Below are 13,435 nucleotides of genomic sequence, written 5' to 3' on the forward strand. Positions count from 1 at the left end.
CCAGAGGCTGGCACGAGGGAGCGGGGCTCCAGGCAGCGCAGGAGCAATGGGACAGGCAGTGCAGGACTCATCTCAGCGGGACTCTGGGGACCTGGCGATGCCGCAGCGGACAGACGGGGAGCAGGACCTCCTCACTCCCACGGAGGCACGGCTGAGCCTTTCTGCAGCCCCTGTGTGCAGGGACGGATCCTGCACCGCCACCGGGACGGGTGAGCCTGATCTGCACAGCAGCTGAGTGCTGGCAGCTTGCGCACCCTTTAGGCGTTGTTTTAAGAAGAAAAAAACGCACGCTTGGACTTTTTTTATTTTAACTTCATGGAAACTTTATGAACACTCTAAGTAATCTATGCTTTTACATGACAAAATGGCTCTGATGGCTGACGTCCCGGGGCCTGCCGCTCCTCGCAGTGCATCCCTGTGCTCCTGGCTGCACCGGGGCTGTGCCCCTCGCCCACCTGGCGGCACAGCAGCGTGTCCCCGGCGCTCAGCTGTGCTAACGGAGGAGAAAAAGGCCGGCACAGGCACATGCGACAAACAAATTTAAAAGGACACCATGAAGCAAGTTTTTAATAAGCTGCTTCCTTCCATTGTTTACAATGTCAGGCTTCACAACCAGACCCTCTCGGCTTTGTTTCTTCTGACTCAAACGTAAGCCCACAGGCATCCGCGCCAGGGAGCAAACATGAGGCTGGCTGTGTTCAGGAGCAGCAAGCAGCACCGCGGGGCAGGGGCGGGACGTTGAGCAGTCACCACTGCAAACGCCCAGCAGCTTGGGTGCTGTTAAGATTTAGGTGCCGTACGGAGGGTGTCATGCATCAGCCCTCCCTGCTCCTTTTGGTGGAAGTCCCGGTGCCTCGCTCTCCTGAAAACGTACCGCTGCAAAGGGTCCTCGAAGCACACCTCTCACATCAGAAGGTGTTTTTGGAAATGGGGGCCTTCTGTGGAGGAGCCACCGGTGTGACAACGCTGGGTGATGAGGTCCCGTTCCCGAAGAGTGCTCCTGCAGCAGGAGACTCGGGGCGGGCAGGCGGCTCCTCCGGCCGCAGCTGGGCTGGGTTCTGGTGGGAATGGCTCCCCAGCTACTGCAGCAACCCTGGGCTCAGTCAGAGCACCCCCTCTCTCCCACCTTTAAACTCACCAGTTTGCAGCTACATCTCAGTTGTTCTCTCAGTTACCTGACCATGACAACGCAATGTGCTCTGCTTTGATACTGCTCGCACCTCCTGCCTGCTCATGAGAGGGTGCAGCAGAGAGGACTCGACTCGCCTCAGCTTAGAGAAGCCCTGAGATGCTGGTGTACGTAATACAGCCTAGGTGGTGACAGTACTTTTTTTTTTAAAGCCACTTTTACATGCCACTGTTCAGAGTACGAGTACAGGAGCGAGCAGCTGGGGCACAGCCGAAGCCCGAGGGAGCGGAAGCACCATTGAGACGGGACTGGAGTGTCCAGTGAGCGCCAGAATTACATTCAGGAATAAAGCAGCTAGGTGCTAGGTGCACACAGAAGGCAAGCACCAGGAGACAGCACAGAAAGGACTGCTGCAGCATCCCCCCGGCAAACCCGCACAAGGTTCAAGAGGATGGAGCACCTGGGAAGCAGCTGACGGGGAATGTTTGGCCACTGTTTTGGGAATGCTCCCAGCACCCAAGAAAAATCACTGAAAACAGGGAAGCTGCCTTTGGGCTGGTCACAGAAAGCAGGGAAGTGCTCATTGCCTATCTACAGGTAAACACTATGGCTCCGGAACCGAGCCCTGCTGTTGACTGGAACCACAAAGAAGCCTCTACACAGGTACTAGGAGCGGGCCCGGCCTGGAGAAACACATCCCCCTCCGGACCAAAGGGCATCATCTACAATACTGCTGCTGAGGAAAAGAGAACGGAAATCTCTTGGATTGAAAATTAATGTAACAAGCAAATAAGAAACTGGGTCCCTCTTAGAAAAATGCTGGGCTTTGACCCATATTCCGTGAGTTTCAGTCCCTCACCACCTCCGTGCTGGCCCAGCAGGATAACCACAGGGCAGAGGCTCCTCGGCAGGTCCGTGGGAAGCAGCTCTGGGGGGAGATGGGACTGGAGGAGCAGGGCCGTGCGTCTCCTGCGGCTCCCAGCCACGCTCGTGGGAGGCTGCCCCCGAAAGCCCCACGCTGGCTGCCCTGCCCTGCCCTGCCTGCCAGGGGCATGCTGACGGCCAGCCGCGGGACCAGGCTTCCCACAGAGCCGAGCACAATGGCCCCCGGTCCCTGTCCTGCCTGCCTTAGCACAAGCGGTGTTTCCAGTAATATACACTGCCCTCCTACACACAGAAAAACACACTACAGCTTAGTGAGCGAGGAAAACGTAGCATATGGGAAGGAGCTTCTCACGGCAAGGGGGCAACACAGCTTCCAGTCATTCTTCCCTTGCATCCAAGCACTGGGAATCAGCCCCTCACGCTTTGACTGCGACATCCGTCCAAGGTCACCACCCTTGCCAAGTCACATTTCCCAAAAGCAAGCAGGTAAACACGGCTCCTGTCCTCCGCTGTCCCTTCCGCAGCCCGTCGGATGGCCCCTGCCCAGTGCTGCCCTTGTCGCTGCTCACCCAGCACTGCAAATGTGTCTGGTCCCCTGCAGAGGCACCCAACGAGATCCTTCACAGCCTGTGTGGAGAGGAATGGCAGAAGGACTGGGAACAGTTCAGAACAATCGTGTAGGTAGGGTCTTCTCTCCATTTTTATCTCCCTCTCTTCTAATTTCTTGAGCCACTTATAACAGCGCGCTCTGAAATTATCGTCCGGTAAGATAGCTGCTCTCCAGGTCATCTGAACTGGAAAAGTCTCAGCTGTGCCACGTCCATTTCACAATCACAGAAAATCTTCTGGGTCTAGCTGGGCTGAGATGGTTACAAAGTCTGAAAGAAGAAAACAAGCAGGGTAGCATGCAGCAGAGTAAGTTTGCCAGTGATGGCAAAACCACAACCAGCACAAACCCAGATTCTGGCACCACCGTTTCCACAGTCCTCGCATTTACCCTGACTACTGCAGTGAGAAGGCCCAGGAACGGCAGGAGAGCGGCTGGTTTGCTCCACCCTGCCAGAGCACCACCCGCAAATGAAGAGCACGGCCCACCCTGAATCAGTGTCTTTCCCTCTGCAAGGCGCTCCTACAGAAGGGACATTTCTCGTGAACTCTTTTCTGAGATTCCCACTGCCTCTGCTGGAATCCCACCACCCGTTCTGTCGAACTGAGGTTAAACGTGTGCTTTGTCTGATTGCTGTCAGAAACACATACCTTTAGTCTCAGCTCTCATCACCTGGGATCCTGCCTTGTGGTGATGAAGAACTATGCAACAAAATGGAAGAAAACAGAAAAAAAAATAACACAAATAAGGAAGTGTAAACTCAGATCTACAAACCTAAATAGAGGGATGGGTAGCAGTCAGGTCAATGGTAGATTCTTCAAGTGAAGAAATCACCATTGACACTAGGAGACAACTTCTAGCAGCTTTTCAAAGACTTATATGCAAACCTACTTGCACTTCTGGCAGACGTTGGTGATCTTTAAGAGCAGGAAACTGAAGATTATTTGAGCAGGTATTTTCTAAATAAAAACTGCTGCCACAAACCACAGTGCTTGCAATTCAAAGCCCTGCCATCCCACCAAAGCCCAAAGGCTTCAGCGCCCATGCTGCCCCTCCATCACACCGCAGCGGGCTGCGGCGGAGTTATGCCCTGCAGACATCACGTGCAGGTGCCGTGCGCTGCCTGGCCCTGCCTCCCTGATCAACTGCTGTGAACCCACCAGCCCTTCTCAGCCCTCCCACGAGCTGTCCTATCTCTGCCCTTCACGCAGGCTGACAAATCCATACGACGCGCTACGCCGGCTTAGATCCACGCACACTGATGTGTTTACTACTTACTCGGTGGATTTACGTTCAGTTTTGTAGGAAGCCTGTATGTGGAGTTAGATGTAGCACTTACTTGCTCGTTCTTCGGGAAGCTGTCTCAAAGAACTTTGTCCTGGAGGCCACACTGCAAACAGATCAAGAGAGGTCACTCCAGTTATCTGATTAGGCAATTTGCTAATTAGACAGCAGGGAAAAGAGCAGTAGCATTAGCAGACACTGAAGACAATCACTTCCTAGAGATGTCTTTCTGCACTCCTCTCGCCCTCGGCTCCACTTCGCGCTTCTTGCACGCCACTCCGAGTGGTCAGCCCTCGATCGCTGTTAGTCATCCTGCTTATTTCCATGCTCTTGCTGAAAATCCCATGTGCTAGTATAAACCTGCACCCGTCCCTTTTTATGGCCTCTCCTTCACTTTTATATGCTTCATATAAAGCTTCCAACCGTCCTCATAAAAAGAGAAGTTATAACAAGAGATTCAGGAGAGCGAGGGCAAAGCCCATTCATGCCCTGCAGGTGCAGAGCTGAAACTCACAGCACCTTTCCTGGATTAAGCAGTGAAAACACAGGATTTGAGTCAGCTACGTAACACAGCTCTGCAAGAAGCTTTCAGCAGCAATCAGGGGCTACAGCACGGCAGACTTGGGAACCATCATTTTTAATGACAAATGTTTTTGCCATCTTGTATCACTACAGGTGCTGGGTGGGTGGCCACCCCAAACCTTAGAGCTCAAGGCCAGTGGCAGAGCATTGGGTGAGGGACGTCAGTGCAAGGACTTGTGTGGCAGCCCGAGAATCTACAGGATGGCACGGAACGGAAAGCACAGCTTGGTGAACGCACAGCAGCTGCGAGCTGTGAGCCCCGTGTTGGGGCTTCCATGCCATCCACGCCAAACTGGTCCTGGCTGCTGGAGCTGATAACCATGGGGACTTAATCACCTTCTTCTTCTTTTTTTTTCTTTTTTCTGTTTTGTTTTTTCCTCCCACTGAAGCCAGCAGGGTTTCTGTCTCTTTAAAAACTGAAAGAAATCTAACGATGAAGCTGAACCGCATCCAATGTCCTTAACAGAGGTCCAAGCTGGATCTCTCCTTCCCTGGGAAGCATCTCATTTGAGAGGCTTGTTCAGAGCCAGGCAGGGAGGGAGCTTCCAGTGGCACTGAGATGAGAAGTAACAGAGAAGGTGACAGAAAGGAAACTGAGCCCCAGAGCTATGCTGGACAAGGCTCAGAGCCTTGTTTTTCCCACAGCGTGTTTACTTTTGCTATGGCCACGCTCCCTCCCCAGTTGTGCCCTCTGGGCAGAGCCTGAGCTGGCTGTTGCACAGCTTTTCCAAAGCTACTCAAACCCACGCCTGCCACGGTGTTGAAGGCGACGTCCACCGGCTCCAGCCATCGCACGTCAAGAGAGCTGGAACGCAGCGTGGCATTTCTCCTCCTGCTCTCCCAAGGCCCCAGGTAGGTGACACCGGCTCCCGCTCCTGCTGCCAGGCGGCCCCGCTGTCTCCGCACGCCCCCCGAGCCCCCGGGGGCTGGCAGCAGCCTCGACTTACACGGAGGAAGGCATTTCCTCTGCTGTTCCTGCTATCAGGTCCGGCCTCTGCTCCAGCTTCTGAGGGACGGGAGTCCTGCACGGTGGGTCTGGGGGTCTCACCGGGGGGCGCATTATCACGGGCTTATCGCCGTGGGACCGAGGCTTCGGGACACCGTCAAACTCGCCTGCAAGGTAGATTACAAACGTCACATGCGAAGCTTTGGCAGAGGGCTAGATGTTTGTGCAGATACACTACAGGAGTCAGTGGGCTCCGATCTGTCTGTCTGCTCCAACATCCTCTCTGACAGCTGCCAGCAGCCAGAACTGGGGAACGGGAGCCAGGACAACGCTGTTCCCCTTCTACCTGTCCCGGCACAGCCTTCTAACACGAGGAAGAGGGGCTGCTGCAGGAACCTCCTGACAACAAACCCGATAGCATTACTGACTGTGAGGATGGTGCTGGCTGGGAGCTGCCAGTTTGCCTTAACTAAACCTGGGCAGTGCTGCTCTTTCAAAAGCAAGGAGCAGCCCCGAGGAGACCGCCGCAGCCCCTGCACCCCGCTTTCTGGGCGGTTGCTTCAGACAGGGGGCCCACCTCTCCTGCCCCGGGCTTTCTGCTCTGCTCACAGCAGTTCCTAGCTTGGCTGCTTTTCCTCCCGAGGTGCGGCTGGCCTCGCTGCTCATGTAACCCTTGCAGACCTCGGTCGCCCACGCTGCCATCCCTGATGCCTGGCCCTGCCCCAGCTCCAGAGCGCGCCTCCCTGGGGAGCGCCCGCCGCGACCACCGCACCGGCTGGTCCTGCCGCTCCAAAGCGCTGCGAGGGCCGGGTTCCTGCCCTTCTGGTCTAGACATTTCCACCGCTACAAACTCCAGCTTCTGATTAGACACAAGCCCGAGATGTTCTTCTCTTCGTTAAGTTAATTAATTTGGTGTAACTACTTGATCGGGTCTTTGTCAAACCTTTAGCTACTGAACCGTATTACGCTTTGGTGCGTTAGCTCAAACACAGGCCTCAGCCGAATCTCTTCTATACTTGCCTTTGTAAATTCTGATCCTGGACTTTCTCCTTGGCAGACTGGTCAACTTGAATTTCTCAGGAAAAGGCCTATTTTCTAATCCTTCAGCTGACATATCCTCTTGGCTTCTCCAGTTTTTCAAAATTATCCTCAAGCTGTCCTCACTAAAGCATGATACAGCGTTCTAGCGCTGATCTGAAAGTATCAATACAGATGTAATATAACTTTATTACTAATTCAGTGTTCTTCTATTTATATGTCCCAGGATCAACACAGCCTATTTTATTACACTGTGTCTCCAGAACATGCTGTCAGCATGCTATGGTTGATAATGCCAAAACATAAAACTTGGAAGCACTAGATGCAGCCGATGTATAAACCAATTTTAAGAGCTATCTTACTTTTCCAAAGGCAGATTTCCACCTACCATTTATGCAACAAATTTAAATTAAGCCAGTAGTATTAGTCTGATGAATTTTATGTTTGTGCTACCCAGCCAGGCCTTTTATCCTTTCTCTTTATTGTATGTGGGAGTCATTTGTCAAGCATACAGCCCAGTTTTTATTTTCTAAATACAGGACCGTGAAGCTGTTAGAAGATGACAGCATCAACAAAGCACTGGAAAGAGCGCAGGAAAAGCTGGCAAACTGCAGAAAGCAATACTTCTTTTTTATGACCATCGTCTTGAGTATCTTATAAAACTCAGCACCAAACACATGCTGTTACAGCAATGCGTACCATCCAGCAAACGGCGTCCTAGCAGTGCAGGGGAGAATTTCTATAAACACACGGATAGACAAACAGCTACAAGCCTTGCTCCGCTGAGACGGACAGCAACAACCCAAATTTGGCCCCAAACTAATTATTTCTACATGTTACGTGTTTCTGTATAAAGCTTATTAAAATACAAATAGGACCCAAATAAGACCTAGAGACAAAGTGCTGAAGCAGATGCTCCCAGGAAAGCCTCCACATGCCAGAAGCTGTCACAGAGGGCCGGGCACACACAGCAACCAGAAATTAAAATGTGAGAGTGACTCAAAGTCACTTTATTTGAAAGTCATTACAGTGACTTTGGCTACTTTCCTGGTTTCTGCTGAGGAGAGAGTTGAAAACCCAGGGTGCTCGTGGCCGGTCAGCCTGGGCACAACGCGCAGGGACGAAGGATGCACAGGACGAGGGCTGGCACAGACCTGCCCTGGGAAAAGGGGCTCGCCCCACCTTGCTTCGGCCGGGATGCTCACCCTCTCTGCCGCAGACGCCCGGCCGGGGCGCGGGTCTCCTGGCGTGGAGCGTGGGGGTCCTCAGGGCAGGGCTGGCCACCACGCCGTTGGCAGCCTTGCCGGCCAGCTTGGCTCCTCCGTCCTGCAGCCTGGCCACCGGTTTCCCCAGGTCCATCTCGGCGGGGGGCCGCGCTGGCTCGTCCCCCCCCCGGCCGGGGCGCGGGCAGGCGGCTGCGGAGCAGCGGCTTGGGGGCCTCCGTGCTGATGCTGCCGTTGGGGGTCTGGCCGTAGCGGTCCGCTGCGGAGCCAAGGGGACAGACAGTGGCTGGGTTAGGAACGAGCACGGGGGTACCGCGGTGTCTGCTCCGCTGGACGTGCCTGGATCCCACGGCGCTGAGAAATAACAGAACTGGAACAATGCTGAATATGACAGCATGCGTTTACGGGTTTCTTTTAAATTTGCAGTGCTCTTGATCATGAGAAGCTTTGTGACATGCTTTTATGTCCCCTCAAAAGTCATTCATCTCACCCCTCTTGTGCTACAGACCCACGTTCAGGATGCCAAAGAATGGTGATGAAACTGATTACACTCTGCAGACTCGGTGAGGTCACACATTTACACCTCTGCTCCCGCTTTGGAAAAGCATTTAAATGCAAGGTAAGAGAGGTAAATGCGCTAGCTACATGAGAAGTCTTGCAATTTTATGGAGCTATTTGCATCACCCATCTCGCGCCAGTGCCAGAAGGTACGCTTGCAGCATTAAACCTAAAACATCATCAAAGCTCTGAAACCTGTAACAGATAAAAAGACTTGTAGTCTCCTTCGGTGATAATGTGATCTACGGCACAGCTTGCAACAACAATTACAGCAAACCAGGTGCAGAGAGAAACATGATTTTAAATCAATGTGCCCTTAAGTACGATAATAAGGGCCTCACCATTTCCTTACAATCAAATTAATGTAACAGCAGAGTTGTACTTGGTCTAGAAAACATCCTCACTGGGTCCTGAGGAAAGGGGCTTTACTGTTCCTGTAAAACATAAAACTGTCGGCAGCGCTGCTGCCTCTGCAGCCTGCCGGGACTAACGCAGTCTGCAGGACACGGCTCAAACAGCACGCAGCACGCCCCTGCCGCGCGCCTGGCTCGTTCTGCAGCTCCCTTCCTCGGCTGCATCTGTGCTGCTTTGCGCTTGTACCTCGGAAGCCTCAAAACCCTTTCACTGGCTTCTCACGTGCAAGAACAGAGAATGCTGCAAGGAATACAAAGAAAAAAGAAATCCGCATGCAGCTTGAGTTGTGAGGTGATGCATTCTCCGGTGATTATGTTTTTTGCTTTCCTTTCTCACTGAACACCAGAGCTCGCTTTCTGCCATGCTCGTGCCCTTGTAAATGCAATTCTGTTGTTACTTTCATTGCTTCTGGAAAGGTGTTCAAAGAAACAGTAGGGGTGAGAGAGAGCGAGGGTGCCAGTGGGAAGCTGAACTGACCTCCACTTTCTTCCACAGAAGCCCCAAAAAAGACAGGTCTTTCCCTCAGAGGACGCTTGGAAATGGTGATGGGCTTGTGCCTCCGGGCAGCCACCCTGGGAGGAGGCACTGGTGGGGCAGTGCTGTCTTCTGGGGGGCCCGAGTAGATCTGTAACGGCAGACAGGTTTTCAGACGATGCTCACCAGACCAAATGGCATTCTCGAAGGCTGCCTCATTAACCCTGCTTCACTACAAGGTGTCCTGCAGCAGCGTGCCTGCACCGACGAGGGCAGACCCCACGCTGCGGTCAGGGCTGCTACAGGCACCCTGCCTGTGCTGCAGCGAGCGTTCCTGCAGGCAAGTGTCCTGCCACCCACCCACTTCGGCAACTGCAGTACTGAGCTACGTCACGCAGAAAAATCACAAATACAGACAAAATGTGCAGCAGCAAATTAGATCAGATTAAGTCAGCTTTGAATCTGATATTTGCTGAGAAGCATCAGGTTTTCCACACTAGTGAGGCAATACAATCTACAGAAAGCACCCAAACAAGCCACCGCATTGTTTTCGATTTAACGCTAAAAACCACTTTGGGTCTTGGCTTACAATGAAGTATGTGGCACCCTAAAATTACCCCAGATGAAATACTGGCATAAAAACAATACTGGTTAGGAGTTCTATCTTCTTTTCTCACTGGTCATATGGCACCTATTTGGTTGGGGTTAATTTAGGGGTCCTTATTTATGTCAGCATTCTTTTTAATAGCTGCAAAAAGAATAAAGCCTTTGGGCAGCCTTTGGATGACATGAAACAACACAGTAAGGACCCACACCAACTGCTCTTGTATTTTTCCCATGGCTATCAGCTGAACTCACACCAGCCTCAAGGAGTGAATACTGTGCAGGGAGCAGCAGGGGCTCCGAGAGCCGCAGCTGCGCTGCCCGCCCGCAGCAAGGCAGGGCCGGTCCCTGCCCCACGGCGCCACCAGAAAGCGGCTCAAGGCCCGGGGACAAGAGCTCAGCCCAGCCACAACGAGGCGCGGGGTCACCGCTCCTTTGGCACATACGTTGGTGAGCAAGAATGCTGGTATTGTCACGCAGAAAAATTCTAAAATGAAGGAATTCACATTCTGATTTGATTTTTTTTTTATATAACTTAAACTACAAGCACATTCCCTCTTCTCCCAGACAAAGAGAAATTCCAGAAAAATAAAGATGGAGCATGTTTTTCACTCTCGTCCCCTAACTTCTTGCTCCCAAGGCCTCGGCAGCGCGTAGTGAAGTGAGGATGGCAGCAGCCCGCTGCTGCAGCCTGGCTCCCTGGACTCACGTACCGCGACAGTGCACGGGCAGGCCAGGCCTGCACCTAGCCCAGCTGTTCAGGCTCCAAAATCAGGACACTTGGCATAAAAACTGTGTACTGCTCATGGGCCTCGCTCCTGACTTGCCAACCTCAGCCTGCACAACACGAGGAGGCACAAAGTGCTCTGCAGCTGCTCGTGTGGCTCCTCTTGGGGTGTTCAGCGCAGACCCAGGATCAGCTCCAGGCTCTGATGCGGTTGTTTCAGCTGCTTTTCTGTCCCACTTTGGTGACACAGAGTGGCTACTGATGCTTAATGCCACTTTGGAGAGGCAGTGCACTCTGCATCCCAGAATACAAAGTCCGGTGCTTACCCCCTGCCTGGATTCAGGGGAATTTCCTGAGACATTAACAGCCTGTGATTTAAAAGCAGCACATCATGCATTACTAAAGCAGCAGAGTATTATCTGCAGCAGAGCAATTTTTTGAAACATCAGCCTCATTCCTGTACACTGACAAGTGTCCGATGTTGTTTTTAAATAAAAAGAAGTGTTAAGTTCTCTGGATGCTTACAGAGGTACCATAGACTGCTGTTTTCACGAGATGCTTTTCAACATTTGGAAACCATGCTAAAACCCACACCAAGCCACTCTTTTTGAGATGTGAGTGCAGCCTCTGCTTTGGTTCTGCTTTTCAAATAAAAATCCAAGTTAAACAACTTGAAGGTACAAAAATATTGACAGACCGTCACATTTAGAAGGTTTGTACAGCGAAGAAGGTGTTTCCAGAGGGATCAACTTATTTAATTTAATTGTGGCACTGATATATAAGCTGTGGGAGCAGTAATTATCCCCAAAGACTTCATGAATAGTTATTCTGTCCTTAGAGTCTTCATATCGCACCCTATAAATAATCTCTCTCTCTTCCTCCAGGCTCATTTAAAGTGTTTGGATATGCGTGAGCTGAAGATACTTTCAGCTCTGACGATGAACTTACATGCTCAGTCTAATAAATGTTACTAACTTAACCTTATTGCTGAAGAAATTAAAAGCAAGCAAAGATGTCTGGTTTAATCAAAGATTTAATTCCAGCTCTTCGAAGTGGCAGGGTAAATTGTATGTTGACTCAGCCCCAACCACAGGCGGTATGAGAGGGGATGACAGAGGCTCAGTTCTGGAGCAAGTTCTGCGAGGATCCCAATGCACAAACACTTTGCTGTTTTGCTGTGAGAAGTTACTTAAAAGCATTTGTTGTGACCTACAAAGACACCGGCACGTGACTTCTACGAGCTTCTTGTGTAGATACCCCTGAGTCTCTCTGAGCACTTTCATCCCGTTTCTCTGTTTTCCACCTACCACAACTGACTCTCACGCCACCCATCCGGTCTCCGTTTGGTAGCTCTGACTCCACGTCCACTTTTACAAAACCCTGCTCTTTCAGCTCTGGCCTCCTCTTCCTTTCCCCAGAAGGGAGGTTCCGTCTCACGCATGCTGCCCTGGCTGCTGGGAGCAGTCCCCATCCTCCTTGACAGCAACTCCCTCTTTAGCCGATGTCTTCAAACTTCCTCCAAGGCGTAAGAGAATCTTTGAACACTCTGTAAGTGCGATGAAAAGCTGAAGGATCTCAAAACTTGCTCTTAAGAACCTGGTGCTCTTATCAAGAAAGCAATCTGGTCCCTGGTGTCCTGATCTGAATGCAAACACTGACCACGTTTTGGATATTATCATAAAACTCTATCACCCTCTGGTCACTCTGGAAAGCCTCAGCAGTTATATCAGATACCACAAGGAAAAAGCACTACCAAAGAAGACAGTGGAATATTCTGCATTCCACCAGGGGGCAAAATCAGCAGTTCCCCTCCCCAGCCTTCCCTAAGTCATCCCCACACCTACATCTGAACAGGGCATATGCACAGCTGCATCATTTTCATCAACCTTTCGATATTTGTTTGCTTTGGTATTTTTCCTGTTCTAACAGTCAGACAGTGTCATGTCTTGGATCGTGCCTGCTGAAAACAGTTATGCTCTGGTTTGGATCCTGGTTTCAGCAAAGGAAAGAAAAGTCCTCTAATCTCCAGATATTGAACAGTTGTTTGGTTTTTGTTTTTGTTTTTTCCAATAAAGATTTATCTTATTTAAAAAGAAAACAACAACAACAAAAACAAGACTCAGGGTTTCCTTTGGAATTAACTAACTACAACAACCACAACATATCTGTTACACTTTTTGCTTGGTTCTGAAGCATTTCAGAAGAGTATATTTTAAAAGAAAAATCCCAACCCTTACGGAGACCACAAAAAAAGGAGCCAAAGCTCCAAATCGTTGCCACAGCAACAACTTGCATGAACGCGATGGAGCAGCTCGGAGCTCCGTGGAGGCGCTCCCCGGGGCTGCCGCCTGTACCTTCCCGAAGTGCTCGATGAGGATCTCAACTACTATGTTCTGGAACTTGATGTTCATCATTGCTGCCACGGTGTCCTCCTGTGCTCGCATGAGGGTAGGTCCAAATATCACCCCCATGTTAGATGGTGACATCAGATTCTCCCGGCTGTGCTCACATACACTGTGGACAGGAGGGAAAGAAGCGATCATTATTTTTTTTTCTTATTTTTTTTAAAGCCAATCTTATTCTAAGATATGTAAAAGGTGCATCAAGAATCAGCCACTGCATTTTCTTCATTTTTTTTAACCAGAATTTGTTTCCCAACCCTACCAGACAGAAAACATGTCTATGACGTGCACCTTCTTTGGCTCAGGCGAGTGTCTGGGAGAGCAACATGCTGACAGCATTTTGTTTGATCTCTTTCAACTCTGCAAACAAAAGTCATCTGTGCAACACATACACAAGAGGAATCATTTAATTTGAAATACCCTATTTATCCAAAACCGACTTTTGGCATTTTTTGTCTCTTTGAAGGAGAAGGACCGAATGCAGGGAGGTAACTGGGGGACATTTCTTCTCAGAAAGAGCAGTCAGGTATTGGGACGGGTTGCCCAGGGAGGTGGTGGAGTCA

General features: G+C 51.0%; 1 protein-coding gene across 1 annotated transcript in view; it reads right to left on the bottom strand.

Moving 5' to 3' along the window:
• Positions 1-286: 286 nt before the first annotated feature.
• OPHN1 (oligophrenin 1) overlaps positions 287-13,435 on the bottom strand; it is a 62,696-nt gene continuing 49,547 nt past the window's right edge. The window contains 8 exon segments of the mRNA XM_040571911.1: positions 287-2,892; positions 3,272-3,322; positions 3,961-4,011; positions 5,435-5,600; positions 7,677-7,852; positions 7,854-7,953; positions 9,144-9,291; positions 12,825-12,984. Coding sequence (XP_040427845.1) covers positions 3,280-3,322; positions 3,961-4,011; positions 5,435-5,600; positions 7,677-7,852; positions 7,854-7,953; positions 9,144-9,291; positions 12,825-12,984 — 844 coding nt within the window. The 3' untranslated portion in view covers positions 287-2,892; positions 3,272-3,279.

This window comes from Cygnus olor, chromosome 13, assembly GCF_009769625.2.
Source record: "Cygnus olor isolate bCygOlo1 chromosome 13, bCygOlo1.pri.v2, whole genome shotgun sequence".
Lineage (NCBI taxonomy): Eukaryota > Metazoa > Chordata > Aves > Anseriformes > Anatidae > Cygnus > Cygnus olor.